The 23,416-nt window shown below is 46.6% G+C and overlaps 1 protein-coding gene across 5 annotated transcripts in view; it reads right to left on the bottom strand.

Moving 5' to 3' along the window:
- Window positions 1–9,054: 9,054 nt before the first annotated feature.
- The window catches only part of mfsd8l1 (major facilitator superfamily domain containing 8-like 1), an 84,486-nt gene continuing 70,124 nt past the window's right edge, over window positions 9,055–23,416 (bottom strand). For all 5 annotated transcript variants that reach the window (XM_072474315.1, XM_072474313.1, XM_072474314.1 and 2 more), the window contains 2 exons: window positions 23,266–23,391; window positions 9,055–9,562 (listed from right to left, as the gene is read on the bottom strand). In XM_072474315.1, the coding sequence (XP_072330416.1) occupies window positions 23,299–23,391 (93 nt within the window). In that variant the 3' untranslated portion in view covers window positions 9,055–9,562; window positions 23,266–23,298. The remainder of the gene's footprint in view (window positions 9,563–23,265; window positions 23,392–23,416) is intronic.

Below are 23,416 nucleotides of genomic sequence, written 5' to 3'. Positions count from 1 at the left end.
ACCTGCAGGTAGTTCTGAATACATTTCCTCAGCCGCTCGCACACCCCTTCGTCAGCCAAAAGTCCCACATCTAACCTCCAGTGCGGGTGCTGGTTACTGTCTTTACTAACCTGCAGGTCAACCCAGTGCAGAGCATGGTATGAGATTGTAATCGCCGAGTACCCAGTGTCCACCACCCCTGCCAGTAAGGCCCTGCTCAAAATGAAGAAATCGATCCGGGAGTACACTTTATGCACGTGTGCGTAGAAGGAGAACTCCTTCACCCTCGGCTGCCCAAATCTCCATGGATCCACCCCCCCCCATCCATCTGCTCCATTAACCCTTTTAGTTCCTTTGCCATTGCTATCACCCTGCCTGTTTTCAAGCATGACCGGTCCAAGTCAGGGTCCATAACTGTGTTGAAGTCCCCTCCCATGACCAACCTGTGCGAGTCCAGGTCCGGTATCTTCCCCAGCATCCTCTTTATCAACTCCACATCATCCCAATTTGGCGCATACACACTTACTAATACCACCTGCACCCCTCCAGTTTCCCACTGACCAGAATGTACCGACCTCCCACATCCAAGACTATTCTACCCGCCTCAAACACCACCCACTTAGTGATCAGGATCGCGACCCCTCTAGTCTTTGAATCTAGTCCCGAGTGAAAGACCTGACTGACCCAGCCTTTCCTTAATCTATTCTGGTCAGTTACTCTCAGGTGCGTCTCCTGCAACATTACCACGTCCGCCTTCAATCCCCTAAGATGCGCGAACATACGTGCCCTCTTGACTGGCCCATTTAACCCTCAAACATTCCAGGTGATCAGCCTAGTTGGAAGGCTCATTGCCCCCCTCCCCCCACTTCGCCGATCAGCCATCCTCTTTTTTGGGCCTGCCTCCAGCCGATGCTCCATGCCTCCACCAGCCCGTCCCCAGGCAGCCTCCGCCCCCAACCTCCTCTCTGTCCCTTGGCCCAAGTCCCTCCCTCGTCAGCAGTAAATTTCTCCCCCTCACCCCCCTAGTAACAACACTCTGTAACCTAACCCCTTTGATAAACCAAACATATGCACATCCCCCCCACTGCACTTCCATGAGCTAGCCCACCCAGCTAGCTTGGCGGCCCCCATCCCTGGTGCAGGATAGCCTCCCACCTATTGTTCCCTCCCCACCCCCGCTCATACAAACATACTCCAACATCAAACATTCCCCACACAATTGCCTGACAGAAAAATACCAAAATCTAAACAAGCACACCTCCATCCCCCAACAGTGCAAATGAAAACCTTAACTCACTCAGCTCTGCCATTGGTCCCAAATAAATACAGAAGGCATTACAAACAGCTTCCACGAAACGAAAAACAAGAAACTTTTTTTTTTGAATAAAAGGAACAGAGAAACAAAAAGAAAAAAAAATATGAATGCTGCAGTAAAGTTCAATAGTTCTCAGTCCACCACCAGTTTTTTCCTTTTTCGCTAAGTCCAGCGCGTCCTCAGGCGACTCAAAATAAAAGTGCTGTTCCTCGTGCGTGACCCAGAGACGGGCCGGATACAACAGTCTGAACTTCACCTTTTTCTTAAAAAGGAGCGACCTAATCTGGTTGAAGCCTGTTCTTCTCCTGGCAGCCCCGCAGGATACTATTGTCCCACTTACAGCTCCGTGTCTGCTTGGCCCACTGTAGAATGCGCTCCTTATCCAAGTTCCTGTGGAATCTCACCACCATTGCCCTCGGGGAGGGTCTCCCGTTCGCTGCTTCCTCGCGAGTGCTCTGTGAGCCATGTCCACCTCCAAGGGTCGGGAGAATGCCCCATCCCCCAGCAGCTTCTCAAACATATCTGCGATGTATGTCCCAGCAACCGCTCCTTCGGACCCCTCCGGGAGCCCAACGATTCTCAAATTCTGCCGGTGGGACCTATTCTCTAGGTCCTCCACCTTCTTTAGGAGCTTCTTCTGCAGTCTCTCAGCATTCCCACCTCCAACTCCACTGCAGTTTGATGTTCCTCCTGCTCAGCCAGCGCCTTCTCTACCTTCGGGATCGCCCGATCTTGGGCGTCCAATCTAAGCTCCAGCCACTCAATCGACACTTTTATCGGGTCCAAGCAGTCCTGTTTCTGCTGAGCAAAGCCTTCCTGAATAACTTGCATCAACTGCTCCATTGACCAACCAGAGGTCAACAAACCAGAGGTCCGGTCCTCCCCCATGCTGTCTCCCGCTGCAGCTTCAGCCCAAGTCTTCTCTGTCTTTCTGTTTCTGCCTTTACGAGCACTTCTAGTCCTTCTCTCCATGCACCGATGTGGGAATTCAGTACACAATTGCCTCGGTCTTCAAGTCTGGTAGAAAATCGGGGGAAAAGGTCCAAAGGTTCGACGCGAGCGGGAGCCACCAAATGTGCGACTTACTCCTTCATAGCCGCCTTCGGAAGTCCAATAATTGCCACTATTAAATGTTGTGTGGAACTTAAATTGGTAAAACAGCAGAGTTAATCTCTTATCCTGAACATCATATGGTCCAAAACTTTGGGCAGGATTCTGCTGGTGCGGCACGCCATCGGGATTCTCTGTTGCGCCGGCTGGTCAATGGGATTTCCCATTGTAGGACAGTCCCACGCCATCAGGAAACCCCCGGACTTCCGGCAAAACAAAGAATCCCGACAGCGGAAAATTCGGCCCTTTGTCTTCAAATTAAGCAAGAGAGAGATAAATATGAACCACATACTAAATTATGCACAATATAAACAAAATTGTGCATTTTTCAGCTTGCCACACCATTGCTGAAAATAACCTCAGCTGACCAGTTTGGTTTGGTGGAAACCCAGATGAATATATGTATAATTGGGGTTACTGCCAATCTATCAGCAGAATTATACAGCTGACTGGAACTATTTGACTATTTGTAGCAATTCCTGGCACCTCAAATAATGACTAAACACTGATGGCTTAGCCTTGATGAATTCTATTGTAATGAGAATTCCCAACTAATTAGACATTATGTAGGAGGTTCAAAATAACTTAAATTTGCTCAGAGCATAATTATGCATACATCTTAAATGCCAGAAGCAAGGGTTATTGGTTAAACATAGGATTTTACACCCTAGGAAAAGGGTGAATATCTGCAATTTATTTATTTTCAAAATACCGAATTATAATTATTGATTTAATTATCCTTCGACGGTATTGAGTATTCCTCTGCACAGCTATCCAGTGGTAAGTATTCAAAGCACAAAACTAGCTGAACAACATACCTGCTGAGGGGAGTCTCTGTCTCACTAGAAGCTTGCAAAAGAGCATTTATTGCCAAGTACAGGCAATTTGTGCAATAGTAACCTTATATCCATGAGCAGCAAAAATACCCCCTTGAGTTTAATTGTTCCCATTCCCTGACCTTGCAATGCTGCTGGGCATTCTTAATGCTTCACAACTGATTTGTCGAATGTTCTTATACCAGACTTAGACCATCAACCAGAAGCTTATAGTTTGCATTGAAAAATTAAGACCACATTAGAAAATCATATTCTAAAAATGCTTCCTCTACTGGATTCCACGTCAATTACATTACCGCTCTAAATGCTTCTGCGACAGACCAAACTGGGGTTGGGAAATAGCTTCAAATTTACATCTCAAAATACATCTCAAGTTGTTTAAAAAATACATTGTTGCTACTCTAATCTATTTAGAATTAAATATTATGCTGTTCTGCTCAAATCACGGTTGCCCAATTAACCTTTAGCCTACAGGAAATCAAACACAGACAGAAACATAGGAACAGAAGTATATTCAGCCTTGCGAGCCTGCTCCATCAATTTGATCATGGTTGATATTTATCTTAATTCCATTTAATCACAATTTCACGTCATTTAAAAACCTTACCTAATAAAAATAGATTAATCTCAGTTCTGAAATTTTCAATTGACCTAACCTCAACAGCTTTTTGGTGGAGAGATTTCCAGATTGTCAGTACCCTTTGTGTGAAGGAGTGTTTCCTGACAACACCCCAGAACACCCTCGCAGTAGTTTTAAAGTTATGCCCATCACAAGGCGTTCTGAATCTTTATGACATTCAGATGACCCGCACACCATGAGAAATCTATGACAGAAAGTTGGCAATATGTTTGCTGCTTCGAATCAGTGGGAAGCAGAACACAACCCATATATGCTGTGATTACTTATATTACCAAAACAAGAAACAACAAAAAAATTTTAATGGAATAACTAAGCAAAGAGGTCACGTCATACATTAGAAAATAGCAAAAATATTGAAAACTCAGAAGTCTATAACTATTCCTCTTCTAGGCCTACGAATCTAAATATTTCAAAAGTGCACTGTTAGAATGCATGTGGACAATCAAAGTGACCCAGTGAAGTGGATTATAATTAACCCCCAAATATAGACTAACCTAGATTGGGAGCACTCCCTCGACAATCACCTCACTCGAGTTTGATGCAGCTACTTTACATTGACACTTATTTGGGGTCTGAGAAAATGAACCAGGAAAGTGATTTAAGATATTGCTTTTTCCCAGATAGCCTGTGAAATTATTTGTTGGCCAAGTTCGAACTACCGGATATTATAAATTGTATTTTCCCACTTTCAGAACATACTATAGAACCATAGAATCCCTACAGTGCAGAAGGAAAGTCTGCACGTTCTCCCAGTCTGTGTAGGTTTCCTCCGGGTGCTCCGGTTTCCTCCCACGGTCCAAAGATGTGCAGGTTAGGTGGATTGGCCATGCTAAATTGCCCTTAGTATCCAAAAAGTGTTGGGTGGGGTTACTGAGTTGCGGGGATAGGGTGGAGGTGTGGGCTTGGGTAGGGTGCTCTTTCCAAGGGCCAGTGCAGACTCGATGGGCCGTAAACTCTGTAAATTCTGTGATCCCCTCCAGGAGAGGTGGCTTTTTATACTCCATGAAGAAGACTACAAGGGTCGTTATACTTTATCAACTTATTTACAAGTTTATTCAGAACTATTTAATATGCCGTACACGTTAGAGCGGGGATAGTGGGCATCCCTGCCTTGTGATTCTGTGCAGCTAGAAGTGCTCAGAGCTGGTGGAATCTGGCCAGTCTAGTGGAGGAAGTAAGAAAGGACCTACAGAGATGGGCCATTTCCCACAAGATAGATAAAATGATCATGGCGTTTGTGTGTGTTTGGGGGGGGGGGGGGGGTGTCAAGGAGGGGTGGGGGAGTGGTACAGAACCAAGGATCCCTAAAGGACACTGCAAAGGAGGAAAAATGCCGAATCAACTACATTACCACTGGACAGCCACAGCCGAGAGGGTGAGGGGATGGATACGAGAACCCAACACGGAATGGGTGAGGCTGGAAGCGTCCTCCTGCAAAGGAACAACCCTCCGGGCCCTCGCCACGACAGCGTTCCCATCCTCCCCTGACAAACTACACATCCTGCCCAGAGGTGGTAGCCACACTGAAGACATGGAACCAAATGAGGCAGCATTGCAGTTTACCCGAGATAGCCCCCATCTGTAGCAACCACAAATTTCCACCAGCCATGCTCAACACCACCTTCAAAAAATAGAGACAGGACAGGCGGTAAGACGCCAACAGTCAGGGAGTTTTAAATAGGGGAAATGCTCGTGGTCCTGGGCGAACTGACGGAAGAGCTGGAACAACAAATTAAACACTTTCTCCGCAAAGAGACGGCAGGATACACCAGAGCCCTGAGAGACAAACTACTAGAGGAACTAATAAACACAGATAGTAAGGGGGAGGGAAAAGAGAGAGAAAGAACTGGGGGAACCTATCGGACGGTTACTGGATAGGGCAAGATTGCATCTGAACGAAGCCAGACGAAAGTGGGAAGACAAACTGGGGATGGAAGTGAGTGGGGCTTTGGAGCGAAGTCAACTCCACCTCCTCCTGCGCCAGGCTAAACCTCATGTAGTTCAAAGTGGTGGGAAGCCCACCTAACCAAAACCCGAATGAACAGGTCCTTCCTGGAGGTGGAGGATAAATGTGAAAGGTGCCAGGGAGGCCTGGCCAACCATGTCCACATGTTCTGGGCCTGCCCCAGACCTGTTGGGTTCTGGACAGCCTTCTTTGATGCAATGTCCAAGGTTGTGGGGGTGAGGGTGAAGAGTGGCAGTCTTCGTAGTATCGGACCAGCCAGAACTTCATATGGGGAAAGAGGGCTGATGCCCTGACTTTTGCTTCTTTAATCGCACGCCGGAGAATCCTGCTCGATTGGTGATCAACAGCACCACCCACAGCTGCAGACTGGCTGGCAGACCTGTTGGAATTTCTCCACTTGGAGAAGATCAAATACACCATCTGAGGGTCTGACGGGTTCTTCCACAAAGTGTGGGGGCCATTCATCAGCCTGTTTTAAGACCTGTTCAAGGCCAATAGCAGCTGGGGGGAAGGGGGGGAGAATAAACACAATGGAAAGAAACAGAGGGGGGGGAAAAGAGAGAGGTGGGAACCCATGGGAATCACAGAACGAAGCAAGAGCAGGCGCGGGGGGGGGGGGGGGGGGGAAAGAGGGGCCACACAGCCCCCCCCCCCTCTCACACAAAGACATCAACTAAAAACCACGAAAGACAGGAGCAGAACACAGTATGAGACACCCAGGGCAGAATCCATGTATAAAAATCTCTGTAAATAAGAAACAACTTTCTATGTAAATGCCAGGTACACTGTAGATTGAACCATTACTTTGTAAAAACTGAAAATTCCAATAAAAGGATTTCCAAAACAAAATTCCTTTACAGGTCCACAGGACACTGAAAGTGGCAACACAGGTGGAGAGGGAAGTCAAGAACGCATACGTCATGCTTGCCTTCATCGGCAATTGAGTATAAAAATTGAATAGAACCTTAGTTAGGCCACATTTGGAATATAGTGTTCAATTCTGGTTGCAACACTATCCGAAGGATATGGAAGCTTTGGAAAGGGTACAGAAGAGTTGGATAAACTGGTTTGTTCTCACAGGAACGTTGGAGGTTGAGGGGTGACCTGATAGAAGTCTACAAAATTATGAGGGGCATGGACAGAGTGGATAGCCATAAGCTTTTACCCAGTGTGGAAGAGTCAATTACTAGGCGACATAGACTTAAGGTGCAAGGGGCAAAGTTTAGAGGACATATGTGAGGGAAGTTTTAAAAAAATTTTTTTTTACAGAGCAGTGGGTGCTGGAACTTGCTGCCTCAGGTGGTGGTGGAAGCAGGTATGATAGTGACGTTTAAGGGATGTTGTGACAAATATATGAATAGTTTGAGAATAGAGGGATACGGACCCCATAATTCTAAAAGGTTTTAGGTTAGATGACAGCATGGTCGTCGTTGACTTGTAGGGCTGAAGGGCCCGTTTCTGTGCTGCAGTTTTCTTTGTTCTTTGAAAATGACTTTAAAGCTTTTTCTTATCTTTGCATAGTGTAAAGAGAACTGGAAAGGCCTGTTGTTACTTTGTGTGTGGCACAGGCGAGGTCTATTTAACACCTGTTGAAATCAAAGCTATCAGCAAGTGCTGCCCATGTATACGCTTTAAGAATTGTGTGTAAAAATGGCAATACTTGAACGTGTGCCCACTTTCTCAATTCTAAAGTATGATATCTTAAATAGATATGAATTCTACCTATTTATTCATGCATTTCCTTCACACAAGGACATTCGCTTCAATTTTAACTCTGGCCATATCAGTATGCAAGGGAAACCAGGGTCAGCAACAAATTCAAATGACAAGGCCAGTGAGGTTTTATCTCCCAGGATTCATTTCCTGCTCAATCCCAGCAAGAATCACTGCCCGTCTGGCAGTTGGAAGTGGGAATTTGGGTGATAGCAAGTAGCTGCCAGAGACTCATGGGGTGGGGTTTGAGAGACCCTTTGGTGCAGGACACAAGACTGGTGGGGACCCTATTAAGGCCCCTTTCCTGCACCAAGTAAAACCTTCCAATTGGCAAGCAGGCCCCACACTGTAGCCAAAACAGGCAGTATCCTGAGAGTAACATCCCCTTAGGAAACCCCATGCACCCATCATGGTGATCAGGCCACAGCTATGGCCTCCAGAAATCTTAAGGAAGTGTTCCCTCGCCAAAATCACAGCCAGTCAACTGCTGACTTCTTTTAAAAATGAAATCTTATGACCTGGTCTTCAGAGGTCTCCTCCATCTTGAGGTGCTCTCTCTCCCTATTTAAAAAACAGCTTCTCCCATTTTACCTAGTGAGGTTGCCAATGTTTCACCACTGGATGGTCTCTCATCAGCCCTCCAGTCTCAGGAGCCCACTTGCCGTTCATCACTGGACAGTTATTGTCAATCTTGCAAAATTATTACTGCGGGGTTCGGACCCACTTTTGATCTCCCAAGTTAGGGACTTCACCCCAAACAGAAAATCGAGCCCATGATTACAGTCCATCACATTCAGACAAGACTCTGGGCAAGAATTCCAACTGAGGAAGCAGGAAACCTGGAACCAGGGCGGTCAAAGGTTTGCATGTAGAGATCCAGAACAGCAATCTTGCTATTCCAGGATGTAGGGGGAAAATAACTTTCTGGGTCCTTTCCAGCTCTCAGTTTAGATCTTGGCAGATATTGCCCGAGATGGGAAGAAAACAACACTGCTCCCCTACTCAGGCTGAAGTTGTATACCAGGCCTCGAATAAGGCATCGGGGCCCAATGAGCACATTGAAAGAAATCCTCATTGGCATGGGGTAGTGGGTGTCCTGCCCACCTACAAATAAAAATGTGGTATTGCCCTGATCAGGGAGTAAAGGAGGAGATACACCATACTAACTCTCCCTCATCTCAGCCAAGTTTCCAATATGATGTGGAGATGTCAGCATTGGACTGGGGTGACCACAGTAAGAAGTCTTACAACACCAGGTTAAAGTCCAACAGGTTTGTTTCGAATCACTAGCTTTCGGAGCACAGCTCACCTGAGGAAGGCGCTGTGCTCCGAAAGCTAGTGATTCGAAACAAACCTGTTGACTTGAACCTAGTGTTGAAAGACTTCCTACTAAGTTTCTAATAGGCAAAGTTAAAATTATGATGCTTCTCACAATATTTCAAGCTGTTACTAGCTAGATTTTAATGGTTAGTTTTCTTTAAAAAAAATGCAAACAGACAGAAATTACTTAATTTATTACTGGCTTTAACACAGCAATGCCAGACTTCAATACAAAACATACATTTAATGTATATTATTTCACATTGTGACAACATTCATCACAATCATGTTTATGTTAAGTTTTATAACATTAATTATTGATGTATATATCCAAGTCTGACAATGCAGAAAATGTGCTTTTGTCTTAAAACTAATTTAACACTGATCTATTAGCAAACATTCACATGATATGGTGTGCAATTTAAAATATATTTTTCAGTATGTGTACATTAAATAATATTTGTATGGAGCAAACAGGAATACACTTCATTCATTTGTTCATTTTATATAATCGTTCTATTGTTTACCTGATTTCTTTATTACAGTAAAAGTCATTTAATTTTTACAGTCGCCAACATGTACAAAAAAAATAAACTGAATGGAAATGTTCACATTAAATATGGTAACAAGTGTGCATGTCATATGATGCTTGAAGTCTCACAACAGCAACATTGACTGGAGATCTGAAAAGAAACAAAAAAGTACAATTTTTGTGCAAATAAATAGTTTAAAAGGAATTTCATTACAAAGATGAATCAACACTGCATTGGAAATAGAACAGGGCTGGGAAACAAAGAATGATCAAGAGCAAGTTACAAAATAGTAATTTAATTACGTGTTTCTGATGATGAAACGGAGAAACAAGTCTGAATGACTTATTATATCTGAATCGCAGGATACTATTACTCAGAGGGCCAGAGCATAGGGTGCCGGGCCCACAAAATGGATGGCAAATGGGTCATTAAGACCCATGTGCATTCATTTACATTCCCCCCCACGCACGATTCTCCGACCCACGGAAAACGTGATCAGAGTGTCCCGGGATGGAAAATCCCACCCCAAGTATTTGTACTGAAAAATTGAAATCATAATGCTACAGATAGTCTCCTGCAGGCAAGGCTTTGGGTATGCCACGGGAGCATGTGTGTATGGGAGGCGATGATGAGGATAGGTTTCCTTGTTTTTTCAGTTGCCAGATGCCTTATAAATGGGGTGTTTGCAAATTGTGGTAGTCACCTCGTATATTTGGCTTTGTAACTTAAACCCTCATTCCTTTAAGGATAAACCCTAAAAAGTACAAGAGGAAATCCAAATGTTGATGGCACAAAATCTATACAATTAATGCCAAACACAGTCATCCAATCCTGGAAAACCAAATTCTTACATTAAAAATGATGCATGTTTCTGCTTTCCAAGTACATTCAGGTGGCAGAATTAACAGGAAATCAAAGTTTAACAGATCAAAATCTGTTACTTCCCTAAAAATTACCTTGACAATCACTCTCGCCCAACTTCATGGGCAGGATTCTCCGTTGACTGTCGCTGGAATCGGGAAACGCGATTGTGCGGAGAATCAGTTCAGACACCGGAATCATGACAGGTGCCGATTTGACACCAAATTGCAATTCTCTGTCACCTCAACAGTGGCGTCAATGCGTTCCGAAATGCACGTACAGTAAACACTATTTGCATATCATTACTTATTCTCTGGGGCCTCCGCGATTCTTCGCCTCCGATGGGCCGAGTTCATGACTGCGCGGTTCACTTATGCTAAGATAAATCATGAAACCGGCGTCCTGGCTGATGAGGGAGGGAGAGGAGGGAGGAGAGAGAGACAGGACTGAGGGCTGCCGAGCCGGACACTGGCCGGGGTGGGGGGCCCTGGCAGGGCCAGGGGGGTGACAGGGGAATGGGCCAAGTGGCCAGAGTGACGCCCAATGGAACGGGGCGGTGTCCAGGCATGGACTGCCATTGCCACAGCGTGCAAGGCAGCCATCTTGCTACGCATCCCATTGACCACCCACCTTGGCCACTGGTTCTGCAGAGTGACACCGACTGTATGAGTGACACCGACTGTATGGGTGCCCCCGAACCCCGCACCCCACCCTCCGCCATACTCCTCCCACCCCGTCTGACACCCGCCGCCGGGGCATCAGGAGGCCCACTCAAGGGCACTGTCCACTGTAGCCCCTACGGGGGTTGTTGGGCAGCGGCCACTGCCTGGCAAGGACAGTGCCAGCTGATGGTACTTCTGGCATCAAGGCAAGTGCCAGGGCCCCACAGTGTTGGATACCGATAGGGCCAGGGTTGCGGGAATGCGGGGGGGGGAAAAGAGAATATGAGGGGGGGGGGGGAAAAGAGAATATGAGGGGGCCAGAGTCCGCAGTGCCATCCGGGGGCACCATGTAGCCCGTTGGACCTAGCCCCGTGCTAACATGTCAGCCTTTCACCCCATGCAGACAATGGATATTGAAATTCAACTAGCAATGATGGCCTTCCTGCCAGTCACTGCAGCCCTGCGGTTGTACGACCTGGAGCTGCTCGAGGAGGAGGAAGCTGTGGAGCATGTTCAAGAGAAACAGGACGTAGCCGCCCTGGATGGTGAGCCAGCTGCCCAACAAGTCGGCGAGGAGGAAGTACAAAGGAAGCACTGCATGAGGCCTCATGTGTACCGGCAGCACTTATCATTTGAGGACATGTCAGAACGGGCATGCCGTTGAAGACGCCAGCTGAGCAGGAGGACAGTGCGACATATCTGTCAGATCATGCACGTCTGGCCCCATAGGGGATGACACCCGCTTCTGGTGGCCATCAAGGTGACGTTGCCCTGAATTTTTAAGCCACAGGGTCATAGAATCTGCAATGCAGAAGGAGGCCATTCGGCCTATCAAGTCTGCGCCGGCCTTTGAAAAGAGCACCTTACCGAAGCCCATACCTCCACCCTGTACGCACACCTCCATCCTATCCCCGTAACACCACCTATCCTTTTTTTGGACACTAAGGGAAATTTATCATGGCCAATCCACCTAACCTGCACATCTTTGGACTGTGGGAGGAAACCGGAGCACCCGGAGGAAACCCACGCACACACTGGGAGAATGTGCAGACTCCGCACAGACAGTGACCCAAGCCGGGAATCGAACCTGGGACCCTGGAGCTGTGAAGCAACGGTGCTAACCACTGTGCTACCGTGCTGCCCCACTGTCCTTCCAGTTGCCGAATGGGGACCTGTCCGGGCTCTCACAGACCTTGGTGCATACGTGCCATCATGGAGGCCCTGCATGCACAGTCGGCACAATTTATCCATTTCAATGTGGACCAAGCCCAAGCCCAGGATGCCCAGGGAGCAAGGTTCGCTGCCATCGCCGACATGCTCCGGGTCTAGGGGGTGATCGACGGGATGCATGTCCCTCAGTAGCACCTGCAGGTAACAGGCCACTCTATACAAACAAAAAGGGGTTCCACTCGATGAACGTGCAGCTGATATGTGACTATGAGCTGCGCATCATACACAGCTGCGTCCGATACCCGGGCAGTGTGCACGACGCCTTCATCCTGGCAAACACGACGGTTCGTGACATGTTCGAAACGCCCCACTGCGGCTCGGGTGTTGGCTCTTGGGCGACAGCGGTTATCCACTGCGGTTGTAGCTGACGACACGTCATCGTGGCGGGGACACACGCCTCACCTGCAACCCCCTCCGTTAAACATACCTGCCACACTACGGACCATGGGTTGGCAGTAACAGAGGGTCTGGTCCATGGGATGGAGGAGGATGACAACCCACTCTGCGATGAGCTCTGGTGCGCCACATCATTTAACAACGTATAACTCCTGCCCTTGGTAGCACTTTCCACCGTCCACCTGGGTGATCCCTGCATGCGAGCTGGCCATTCCATCACAAGGTGCCATCGGATTTCTGGGTTTGCGGTGGTAGGGATGGTTGGGGGGAGCCCAGGCCACCCACCATATCCGCCCATTCTCCCCCCACACCCCTGTCAGGCCAGCCCACCCCTCACACCCATCTGACAGAGCAGGTTGTAACATTGTGAACAGAAGTTCAATGTGACAACATAGGGGCTAGTCGTGTCCTAGCCCCTATAACTAAACTGTGGTACTGCACCCGTTCCAACTTAACTGGTGTCTAACTTCCTGGCCTACGGGCCATAACTCTACGTCTAAGTGGGTCCACAGACGGTACATCAGGGGTGCTGTGAATCCCACCCTGCGACTTGGGTCCCCATTGGCGGGCGTCAGGTGGCAGGGGGAAGAGCCTCAGGGGATAGCTCCACTCACATCCCTGGGGCGTTTTCTGGGGGGACCGGGACTGGATGGGCCCGGCTGCTGCTCGTGTGTCCCAGATGGTGTGGTGCTGCCCTGTTCTGCCCACTGCCCACCACCTTCAGGGACAGGAGGGGTGGGGGTAGGTGCTGTTGTGCTCTGGCACGTCCCCTGCGGGAGCTACCTGCACGGGCCCCATCACCTCCTCCTCCTCGGAGTGCCCGTTGGTTCCCGGGAAACTCCATGGATGGGGATGTGAGTGGAGCTATCCCCGGAGGCTCTCCCCCGCCACTTGTCGCTGCCAGTCCTGGTGGCTCGCTCAGGTCTCCACCAGGTCTGCGTGCTCGCGGCCATGAAGCACAGGGAGTGCACCATTGCCGTCTGGGACTGCGCCACATCACCCATTGTTTGTGCCTTCACCTTCTGGATCTCTGACACATCAGAGTGACTGCGCCATCTCCCTCCGGAACTGGGCCATCTCCGTCTCTGTCTGTGGTCTGTGCCATGTCGGCCAGCGCATGGGCAATGCCGGATTGAGGGCTGCTGAGTGGAGTTTCTTCCAGCACTGCTGGTCGGTCCGGGCGGTGTTGCTGGTGGCGCTCACCGCCTCTGTCACCAGCACCTAGGTATGCAAATGGCGGTAGCTGGCAGCCTCCTTCCTGGGCCAGGGTACAGGATCAACCGCCTCTTCTCCACCGCGTTCAGGAGGGGCTCCAGCTCGCATCGATGAATCTCGGGGACGCTCTCCTTGCTGCCATCTTGTTGGCTGGAATGGTGTGCGCACGGGAAGCGTAGTCTGTATATGTGGATGCAGCTCATCAGCCTTCGGATTGTCAATCGCGAATCTGACGAATCCGGTGCCATTGCTCATTGGAATCGATTTTTGTGTTCCACGTGGCGCCAGTGTTAACCCCTCAACAGTCACTGAATTGGTCCAGGTGCAGCGCCAGTTTGGCTGTCGTGGAACTCCACAAGTCCTGCATCGGTGTCAGGAACGGACAATCCAGCCCCATGTTTCCACTCCCACCTCAAAACACCAGTTCCAGCTTCCCCTTCTCCCTGTCCATGTTCCCCTTTCTGCTTCTAATGGAGAGAATTCCAGCCATTGCATACTTTAGGCAGAAACTGCTATTCTTGCTAGAATTCCTCTGTACAATATGCAGCACCTGAAAGTGTTCCCAATAACAGTCAGGTAGGAGCAGCACAGTAGGGAACATGTCCAATGATGTCAATGCAAACTGCATTCAGATAGTGGGGATAAGATTTCACGAGGATAAATACAAAGTTCAGGAAACAATTGATGCAAAAATTTTATCTCATACAGACTAGTTCAATAAAGGTTTCCAAAAGGGCATCAGATAATTACTTGAATAGGAACAATATGCAGGGGTATGGAGAAAAGTGCAAGGGAATAGCACAAAGGCATAATGCTCATTTGGAGAGCCAGTGAGCCATGATGGGTCAAATGGCCTCCTGCACTATAATAATTCTGTGATTTTGAAGAGTTGCAGTAATAAGTAAAACATTTCTCAATCTGAAAGATAATGGCCACGATCTAATGGTCTCACTGACCATGGGCATAAATCCCGTAATGGCTGCTAAATTTCGCGTGAGGTCGAAAATTGGATTTGCACTGGCGAGATCTCAGAATGAAATCTTCTCTGTCCCCCACTGGTGCCATAATCAGGTTCACACCCAGGAAGAGAGTGAGCCTGATTTGCATAAATGAATATATGCGCAGCCTTGACGCTGTTCTCGCGGCTGGGGGGCAGGGATTGCTCTTTAGCATTTGGGAGGGGACTTGATGTCCATAGGGTGGGTTGCGTTTAATTCAAAATCAGAGATCGGGGCGCTTTTAAAAACGGAGCGTGATCTCGGGATTTCCAGGCCCCTCCAGCTGACTGTGAGTCTCACCTCCCCATTGAAATTGCACAGAGTGCAGTTCAATATGGCGAGAAAAGCTGGCTGTGCAGCCTGTGAACTTCACTCTGATTTTCTCATCTGAGCCAACACTCTATTCCTGTTTGGAAAGACTCCTGCAAATGTATTTGCCACTAAGTCCTGTGGAAAATTACTTTATTATTCTCCTAGGAAACTAATTTTTTTTAAATAGTTGATGTGTGGAACTTAGCCCCATTTATGCAGAAGATGATGGACCAAAATAACATAAGGAATACAGAAGAGTTATTGTCCAATGAAACCCAATCCTTCTTACAGATAAACACATTTACCTACCTTTTTACTATGCCCCTTCAATCTCCCCAGTCTCCACTTCTTTATATTTTCCTTCTATTGGTCTTCCCTTGTTTCACAAGTCTATCATCCTTTTGTGAAAATTCCACTTGGTTTACCTTCATATTCACAGTTTTCTATTTTTCTTTCTTAAAAATATTCTTTCCTGGCATTTGAACCCTTTATTAGTGAACAATTGCCGGTATTAAGTTTATCAATTACTTTCATAACTATTTTAAAAAATTGTTGAATTGGAAACCTCTTTTCCAAATAAAGTAACCCCAGCTTCCTTAACCAGGTTGGTTTCCTACAAAATTCCTTGAAATATCCCAGTAAATTTCTAAGTTGTCATTTATTGTTTTAGTTTAAACGTTTTCATTTTGAGCTATGAATTTTGTTCAGATGTGGAATCGATTGCAACAGTCGTGCAAATTACCTTTGCCAAGAACACCAAGATTCAAGCTTTTGAGCCTCCAGGCGAATAACAAGAATTAATTGTGATTAATATTGGATGAGATAGAGATCTTCTTTAATCATCTTTAGATAGTTAATAGTTTTATCACATATACTCAATTTACACGGATTATAATACACGAGGTAATTTTGTAAGTACAGTACTGTTTTGTGAACAGAATAAAGTTAATTACACGTGTAATGGTTTAAATATTAGTGCTTACGTTTTTAAGTGGTAGAATTAAACGATAGCTAGCTCAACAAGTTTTGAATTTCAGACGGTATTTCTTACACAATCAACGGTTAATATATTGTTACAGGTAGTGGGCAGCACGGTAGCATGGTGGTTAGCACAATTGCTTCACAGCTCCAGGGTCCCAAGTTCGATTCCCGCTTGGCTCACTGTCTGTGCGGAGTCTGCACGTTCTCCCAGTGTGTGCGTGGGTTTCCTCCGGGTGCTCCGGTTTCCTCCCACAGTCCAAAGATGTGCAGGTTAGGTGGGTTGGCCATGCTAAATTGCCCTTAGTGTCCAAAATTGCCCTTAGTGTTGGGTGGGGTTACTGGGTTACGGGGATAAGGTGGAGGTGTGCGGTTGGGTAGGATGCTCTTTCAGAGAGCCGGTGCGGACCCGATGGGCCGATTGGCCTCCTTCTGCACTGTAAATTCTATGATTAAAAATTAAATATTTAGTTAAATCATGCTTATTTCACTTTTGTTGGAATGAAACTCTTCCAATAAACATCATGCCTTATTTTTTTGCTGTCCAATGAAAACAAGTTCAATTGGTTCAGTCTGCCCTGATAAGTGTGTTTTAACTGTTGCTCCACTGATTAATTTCCAATGGATAAATGTATGTCTGATAACAAAAAAAAACATGCAATGTTCCAGAAGTGGCCTGACAAATTACACAGGATTAATGCAGATTTTTTAACTTGTCCATTGGTCGATTGTCATAAAAACCCATCTGGTTCACTAATGTCCTTTAGGGAAGGAAATCTGACACCCCACCTGCTCTGGTCTACATGTGACTTCAGATCTGCAGCAATGTGGTTGACTCTTAAATGCCCTCTGAAATGGCCTAGCAAGCCAACTGCTACAAAGTGAATAAAAAGGTATGAAATTGGACGGATCACCCAGCATTCACCTAGGCACCAGAAACGACAATGGCAAACCCAGCCCTGTTGACCCTGCTAAGTCCTCCTTACTAACATAAAGTCTACATTAAACTGCATTTATTTCAATGCAAGGGGCCTGACGGGCAAAGCGGATGAACTCAGGGCATGGATGGGCACATGGGACTGGAATATTATAGCTATGACTGAAACATGGCTAAGGGAGGGGCAGGACTGGCAGCTCAATGTTCCGGGGTGCAGATGCTATAGAAAGGATAGAACAGGAGGTAAGAGAGGAGGGGGAGTGGCGTTTTTGATTAGGGAGAACATCACGGCAGTACTTAGAGGGGATATATCCGAGGGTTCGCCCACTGAGTCTATATGGGTGGAACTGAAAAATAAGAAGGGAGAGATCACCTTGATAGGACTGTATTACAGGCCCCCAAATAGTCAGCGGGAAATTGAGGAGCAAATATGTAAGGAGATTACAGATAGCTGCAAGAATAATAGGGTGGAAATAGTAGGGGACTTTAACTTTCCCAACATTGACTGGGACAGCCATAGCATTAGGGGCTTGGATGGAGGGAAATTTGTTGAGTGTATTCAGGAGGAATTTCTCATTCAGTATGTGGATGGACCGACTAGAGAGGGGGCAAAACTTGACCTCGTCTTGGGAAATAAGGAAGGGCAAGTGACAGAAATGTTAGTGAGGGATCACTTTGGGACAAGTGACCATAACTCCATTAGTTTTAAGATAGCTATGGAGAATGATAGGTCTGGCCCAAGAGTTAAAATTCTTAATTGGGGCAAGGCCAATTTTGATGGTATCAGACAGGAACTTTCAGAGGTAGATTGGGGGAGACTGTTGGCAGGCAAAGGGACGGCTGGTAAATGGGAAGCTTTTAAAAATGTGTTAACCAGGGTTCAGGGTAAGCACATTCCCTTTAGAGTGAAGGGCAAGGCTGGTAGAAGTAGGGAACCCTGGATGACTCGAGATATTGAGACTCTGGTCAAAAAGAAGAAGGAGGCATATGACGTACATAAACAACTGGGATCAAGTGGATCCCTTGAAGAGTATAGAGATTGTCGAAATAGAGTTAAGAGGGAAATCAGGAGGGCAAAAAGGGGACATGAAATTGCTTTGGCAAATAATGCAAAGGAGAATCCAAAGAGCTTCTACAGATACATAAAGGGAAAAAGAGTAACTAGGGACAGAGTAGGGCCTCTTAAGGATCAACAAGGACATCTATGTGCAGAGCCACATGAGTTGGGTGAGATCCTGAATGAATATTTCTCATCGGTATTCACGGTGGAGAAAGGCATCGATGTTAGGAAACTAAGGGAAATAAATAGTGATGTCTTGAGAAGTGTGCATATTACAGAGGAGGAGGTGCTGGAAGTCTTAAAGCACATCAAGGTAGATAAATCCCCGGGACCTGATGAAATGTATCCCAGGATGTTGAGGGAGGCTAGGGAGGAAATTGCGGGTCCCCTAACCGAGATATTTGAATCATCGGCAGCCACAGGTGAGGTGCCTGAAGATTGGAGAGTGGCGAATGTTGTGCCCTTGTTTAAGAAGGGCAGCAGGGAAAAGCCTGGGAACTACAGACCGGTGAGCCTAACGTCTGTAGTAGGTAAGTTGCTAGAAGGTATTCTGAGAGACAGGATCTACAAGCATTTAGAGAGGCAAGGACTGATTTGGGGCAGTCAGCATGGCTTTGTGCGTGGAAAATCATGTCTCACAAATTTGATTGAGTTTTTTGAGGGGGTGACCAAGAAGGTAGATGAGGGCAGTGCAGTAGACGTTGTCTACATGGACTTTAGCAAAGCCTTTGACAAGGTACCGCATGGTAGGTTGTTGCAGAAGGTTAAAGCTCACGGGATCCAGGGTGAGGTTACCAATTGGATTCAAAATTGGCTGGACGTCAGAAGACAGAGGGTGGTTGTGGAGGGTTGTTTTTCAAACTGGAGGCCTGTGACCAGTGGTGTGCCTCAGGGATTGGTGCTGGGTCCACTGTTATTTGTGATATATATTAATGATTTGGATGAGAATTTAGGAGGCATGGTTAGTAAGTTTGCAGATGACACCAAGATTGGTGGCACAGTGGATAGTGAAGAAGGTTATCTAGGATTGCAACGGGATCTTGATCAATTAGGCCAGTGGGCCGACGAATGGCAGATGGAGTTTAATTTAGATAAATGTGAGGTGATGCATTTTGGCAGATCGAATCAGGCCAGGACCTACTCAGTTAATGGTATGGCGTTGGGGAGAGTTATAGAACAAAGAGATCTAAGAGTACAGGTTCATAGCTCCTTGAAGGTGGAGTCGCAGGTGGACAGGGTGGTGAAGAAGGCATTCGGCATGCTTGGTTTCATTGGTCAGAACATTGAATACAGGAGTTGGGACGTCTTGTTGAAGTTGTACAAGACATTGGTACGGCCACACTTGGAATACTGTGTGCAGTTCTGGTCACCCTATTATAGAAAGGATATTATTAAACTAGAAAGAGTGCAGAAAAGATTTACTAGGATGTTACCGGGACTTGATGGTTCGAGTTATAAGGAGAGGCTGGATAGACTGGGACTTTTTTCCCTGGAGCGTAGGAGGCTTAGGGGTGATCTTATAGAGGTCTATAAAATAATGAGGGGCATAGATAAGGTAGATAGTCAACATCTTTTCCCAAAGGTAGGGGAGTCTAAAACTAGAGGGCATAGGTTTAAGGTGAGAGGGGAGAGATTCAGAAGGGCCCAGAGGGGCAATTTCTTCACTCAGAGGGTAGTGAGTGCCTGGAATGTGCTGCCAGAGGTAGTGGTAGAGGCAGGTACAATTGTGTCTTTTAAAAAGCATTTAGATAGTTACATGAGTAAGATGGGTATAGAGGGTTATGGGCCAAGTGCGGGCAACTGGGACTAGCTTAATGGTAAAAACTGGGCGGCATGGACTGGTTGGGCCGAAGGGCCTGTTTCCATGCTGTAAACTTCTATGATTCTATGATTCTAACATCTGGGAGCTTGTGGAAAAATTGGGAGAGCTGTCTCTCAGACTGGTCAAGCAACAGCCTGACAAAGTCATACTCTCAGAATCATACCTTACAGATAATGGGCGAGATTTATCAGCTCTTCACATCAATGGGGCATTTCACTCCCACGTCGACCCACGGGTTTCCAGGCGACGAGAGATGCAGTCAACGGGAAATCCTATTGACACCGGCAGGACCGGTAGATCCCACTGGCGGGCCGCCACTGAAAAACACGCGGCAGGGTGGTGGGTAAATCCCACCCAACTTCTCAGACACCACCATCACCATTCCTATGATTGTCCTGTCCCAATGGCAGGACAGACTGTGCAGGAGGTGGCGGCTCATTATTGTACAGTATGGAGGGAGTTGCCTTGGGAGTTCTTAAATTGATTCCAGAACCCATAATCTCTTCCGGCATCAGTTCAAGGAATCTTTCTGCTGATTACCAAGTACCATCCCCTCCCACACCCACGTTACCACCAAATAATAGTTAAAGGCATTGGCTATGGGCCCTGATGGTGCTCTGGCAATGGTGCTGAAGATTTGTGCTCCAGAACTTGCCGTGTTGTTCCAGTGCAGCTACAATACTGGCACCTACCTGGTATTTTGGAAAATTGCCAATATATCCTGTACACAAAAAGCAGGACAAATCCAATTTGGCCATCAGTCTACACTTGGATCATCAGCAAAGTGATGGAAGGGAACATCAAAAGTGCTGCTCAGCGGCACTTACTATGCAATAACCTGCTCATTGATGCTCAGTTTGGGTTCCGCCAGGGTCACTCAGCACCTGACCTCAGTACAGCCTTGGTTCAAACATGGACAAAAGAGATGAACACCAGAGATGAGAGGAGAGTGACTGCCCTTGACATCAAGGCAGCATTAGACAAAATATGGCATCAAGGAGCTCTTGCAAAACTGAAGCTAATGGAAATCAGTGGGAAACTCTCCACTGGGTAGACTCTTGCCTAGCATGATGGTTGTCAGGTTTGGAGCTCAATCACCTCAGCTGTAGGACATCACTGCAGGAGTTGCTCAGGATAGTGTCCTAGGCCCAAATGTCTTCAGTTGCTTCTCGATGACCTTTCCATCATAAGGTCAGAGGTGGGGGTGTTCGCAGATGACTGCACAATGTTCAGCACCATTTGAGATGCCTCAGATACTGAAACAGTGCATGTTAAAATGCAGCAAGACCTGGACAATATCCAGGCTTGGGCTGAAAAGTAGGAAGTAACATTCACGGCACACAAGTGCCAGGCAATAACCACTGGCAACAAGAGAGGATCTAATAATCGCCACTTGACATTCAATGGCATTACCATTGCTGAATCCCCACTATCAACATCCTGGGGTTATTGTTGATCAGAAACTCATCCAGACAACTATATAAATACTGTGGTCACCAGAGCAGGCCAAAGGTTCAGAACCCTGCAATGAGTAACTCGCCTCCTGACTCCCAAAGCCTGCCATCACCTACAAGGCACAAGTCAGGCATGTAATGGAATACTCTCCACTTGCCTGGATAAGTGCAGCTCCAGCAATGCTTAAGAAGCTTGACACCATCCAGGACAAAGCAGCCCGCTTGATTGGCACCCTTCCACAAACCCTCAGTCTCTCCCACCTACAATAGTGGCAGCAATGTGTACCATCTATGAAATACACTAAAAAACTCACCAAGGCTCCTTCAACAGCATCACAACCATTATAAGGTATAAAGGCAGCAGACACATTAGTACACCACGAAATGGAGGTTCCCCTCGAAGTAACTCATCATCCTGACTTGGAAATATAATCGCCATTCTTCACTGTCGCTGGGTCAGAATCCTGGAACTCCCTCCCTAACAGAAATGTAGGTGTACCTACACCACAGAGGCTACAGTAATTCAAGAAGGCAGCTCACCACCACTTGCTCAAGGGCAATTATGGATGGAAAATAAATGCTGGTCTAACCAGTGACAGCCAATCTCGCAAGTTAGTTCCAGCATCTAGTTCTCAGACTGGCTGACTCCTGATGGTTTTAAAAAAGACATAGATGGCACAGCCCTTCTCTGCAGCTGTCGCCTTGTTGATGTTCTTTTCAGTCTGACCACGTCTCTTCTGGGTCTTGGGATAATACAGGATCTCAGTATCAGATACCAGTTTTGGTCACATGGTCAACAGCCATTGTACACAGATTGGCTTAAACTAAAAGGTCATTGATGTACAATCGGAAACAGATGCTGGTTTTTCATCTTTTTTTAAAACTGTGCACAACTTGTTTCACCAGTTTTCTTTTATTGAATTTCAAACCTGAGTGACTCAAGTGTTTTGAGTAAGCTTCAAGCAATGATAGTTATGAATGCTACAGATATCATCTTGGTGTGCCCATTCATGGGTTAGGCCCCACCCATAATTAACCCATTTGTAACACCGGAAGTTTGATAATCTATGTTGAATAAGCAATGATCATCTACTACCACTTAAATGTGAATCAGTATTCATTTTAATCAATAAATCATGATTCCTCAAGCTTCCATATTCCTCAGCCTATGTGTAGTTATGAATATGGCATCCTTCTACTAGGCATGACACTTAGTAGCAGGCCCACATTGACTAAATACTTCCACAGAGAATGATCAGTAATCGCATCGCAATTGATTCCGTTCGATAATGCACTGGTCTCACATTCAAAGATACATTTATATTGCAGCTAATGGACACATCCATTTGGCAGACCCAAGTTATAACTATGCACTGTAATTCACACTGAAGTCGCTGATGAGGAGCAGGAAAGATTTGTTAGGATTCATAGAATTTACAGTGCAGAAGGAGGCCATTCGGCCCATCGAGTCTGCACCGGCTCCTGGAAACAGCACCCTACCCAAGGCCAACACTGCCACCCTATTCCCATAACCCAGTAACCCCACCCAAAACGATGATTAGGGATACACTGGAAATAAATAAGCATTTGGCCAGAAAGAAAAACAGCCAAGAGACATAGGGTAGAATTTTACAGCCCCACCCTTGTCGGCGGGATCTTTTGGCCCCCGCTAAAGTCAACCCGTTGTGGCAGAGTCCCTAGCTGTAGCAGAAGGGTGAGCCACGCAAAGTACACAGACTCGGCGACACTAGAAAATCCTGCCACCACAGCGTGGCCATAGGGAATGAACTATAGGCTCTGCTTTTGAACTCAAGACTTGTAAAGAACAGTGGTATTGATCCTATACATTCCTATCTTCTCAAGTTAGCTTTGAAACAGGGTTAATTTTAACTTCTATGCATAGACAATCATTTCTTCTGTCACTCTACCTTGTATTTTTCTGCTGGATTTCACGTCCATGTTCAGCAATCATCATCCATACTTCTTCTGTTCACTGTTGAATGCTGGGTTGGGGGAGGTTCAACCAAGTAGCTGTATGATAATATCATCATTATCTAAAGCAGAAAATATGGTCAGGTG

This window comes from Scyliorhinus torazame, chromosome 14 (assembly GCF_047496885.1).
Source record: "Scyliorhinus torazame isolate Kashiwa2021f chromosome 14, sScyTor2.1, whole genome shotgun sequence".
Lineage (NCBI taxonomy): Eukaryota > Metazoa > Chordata > Chondrichthyes > Carcharhiniformes > Scyliorhinidae > Scyliorhinus > Scyliorhinus torazame.
This window is presented reverse-complemented; position numbering and strand designations above follow the sequence as displayed.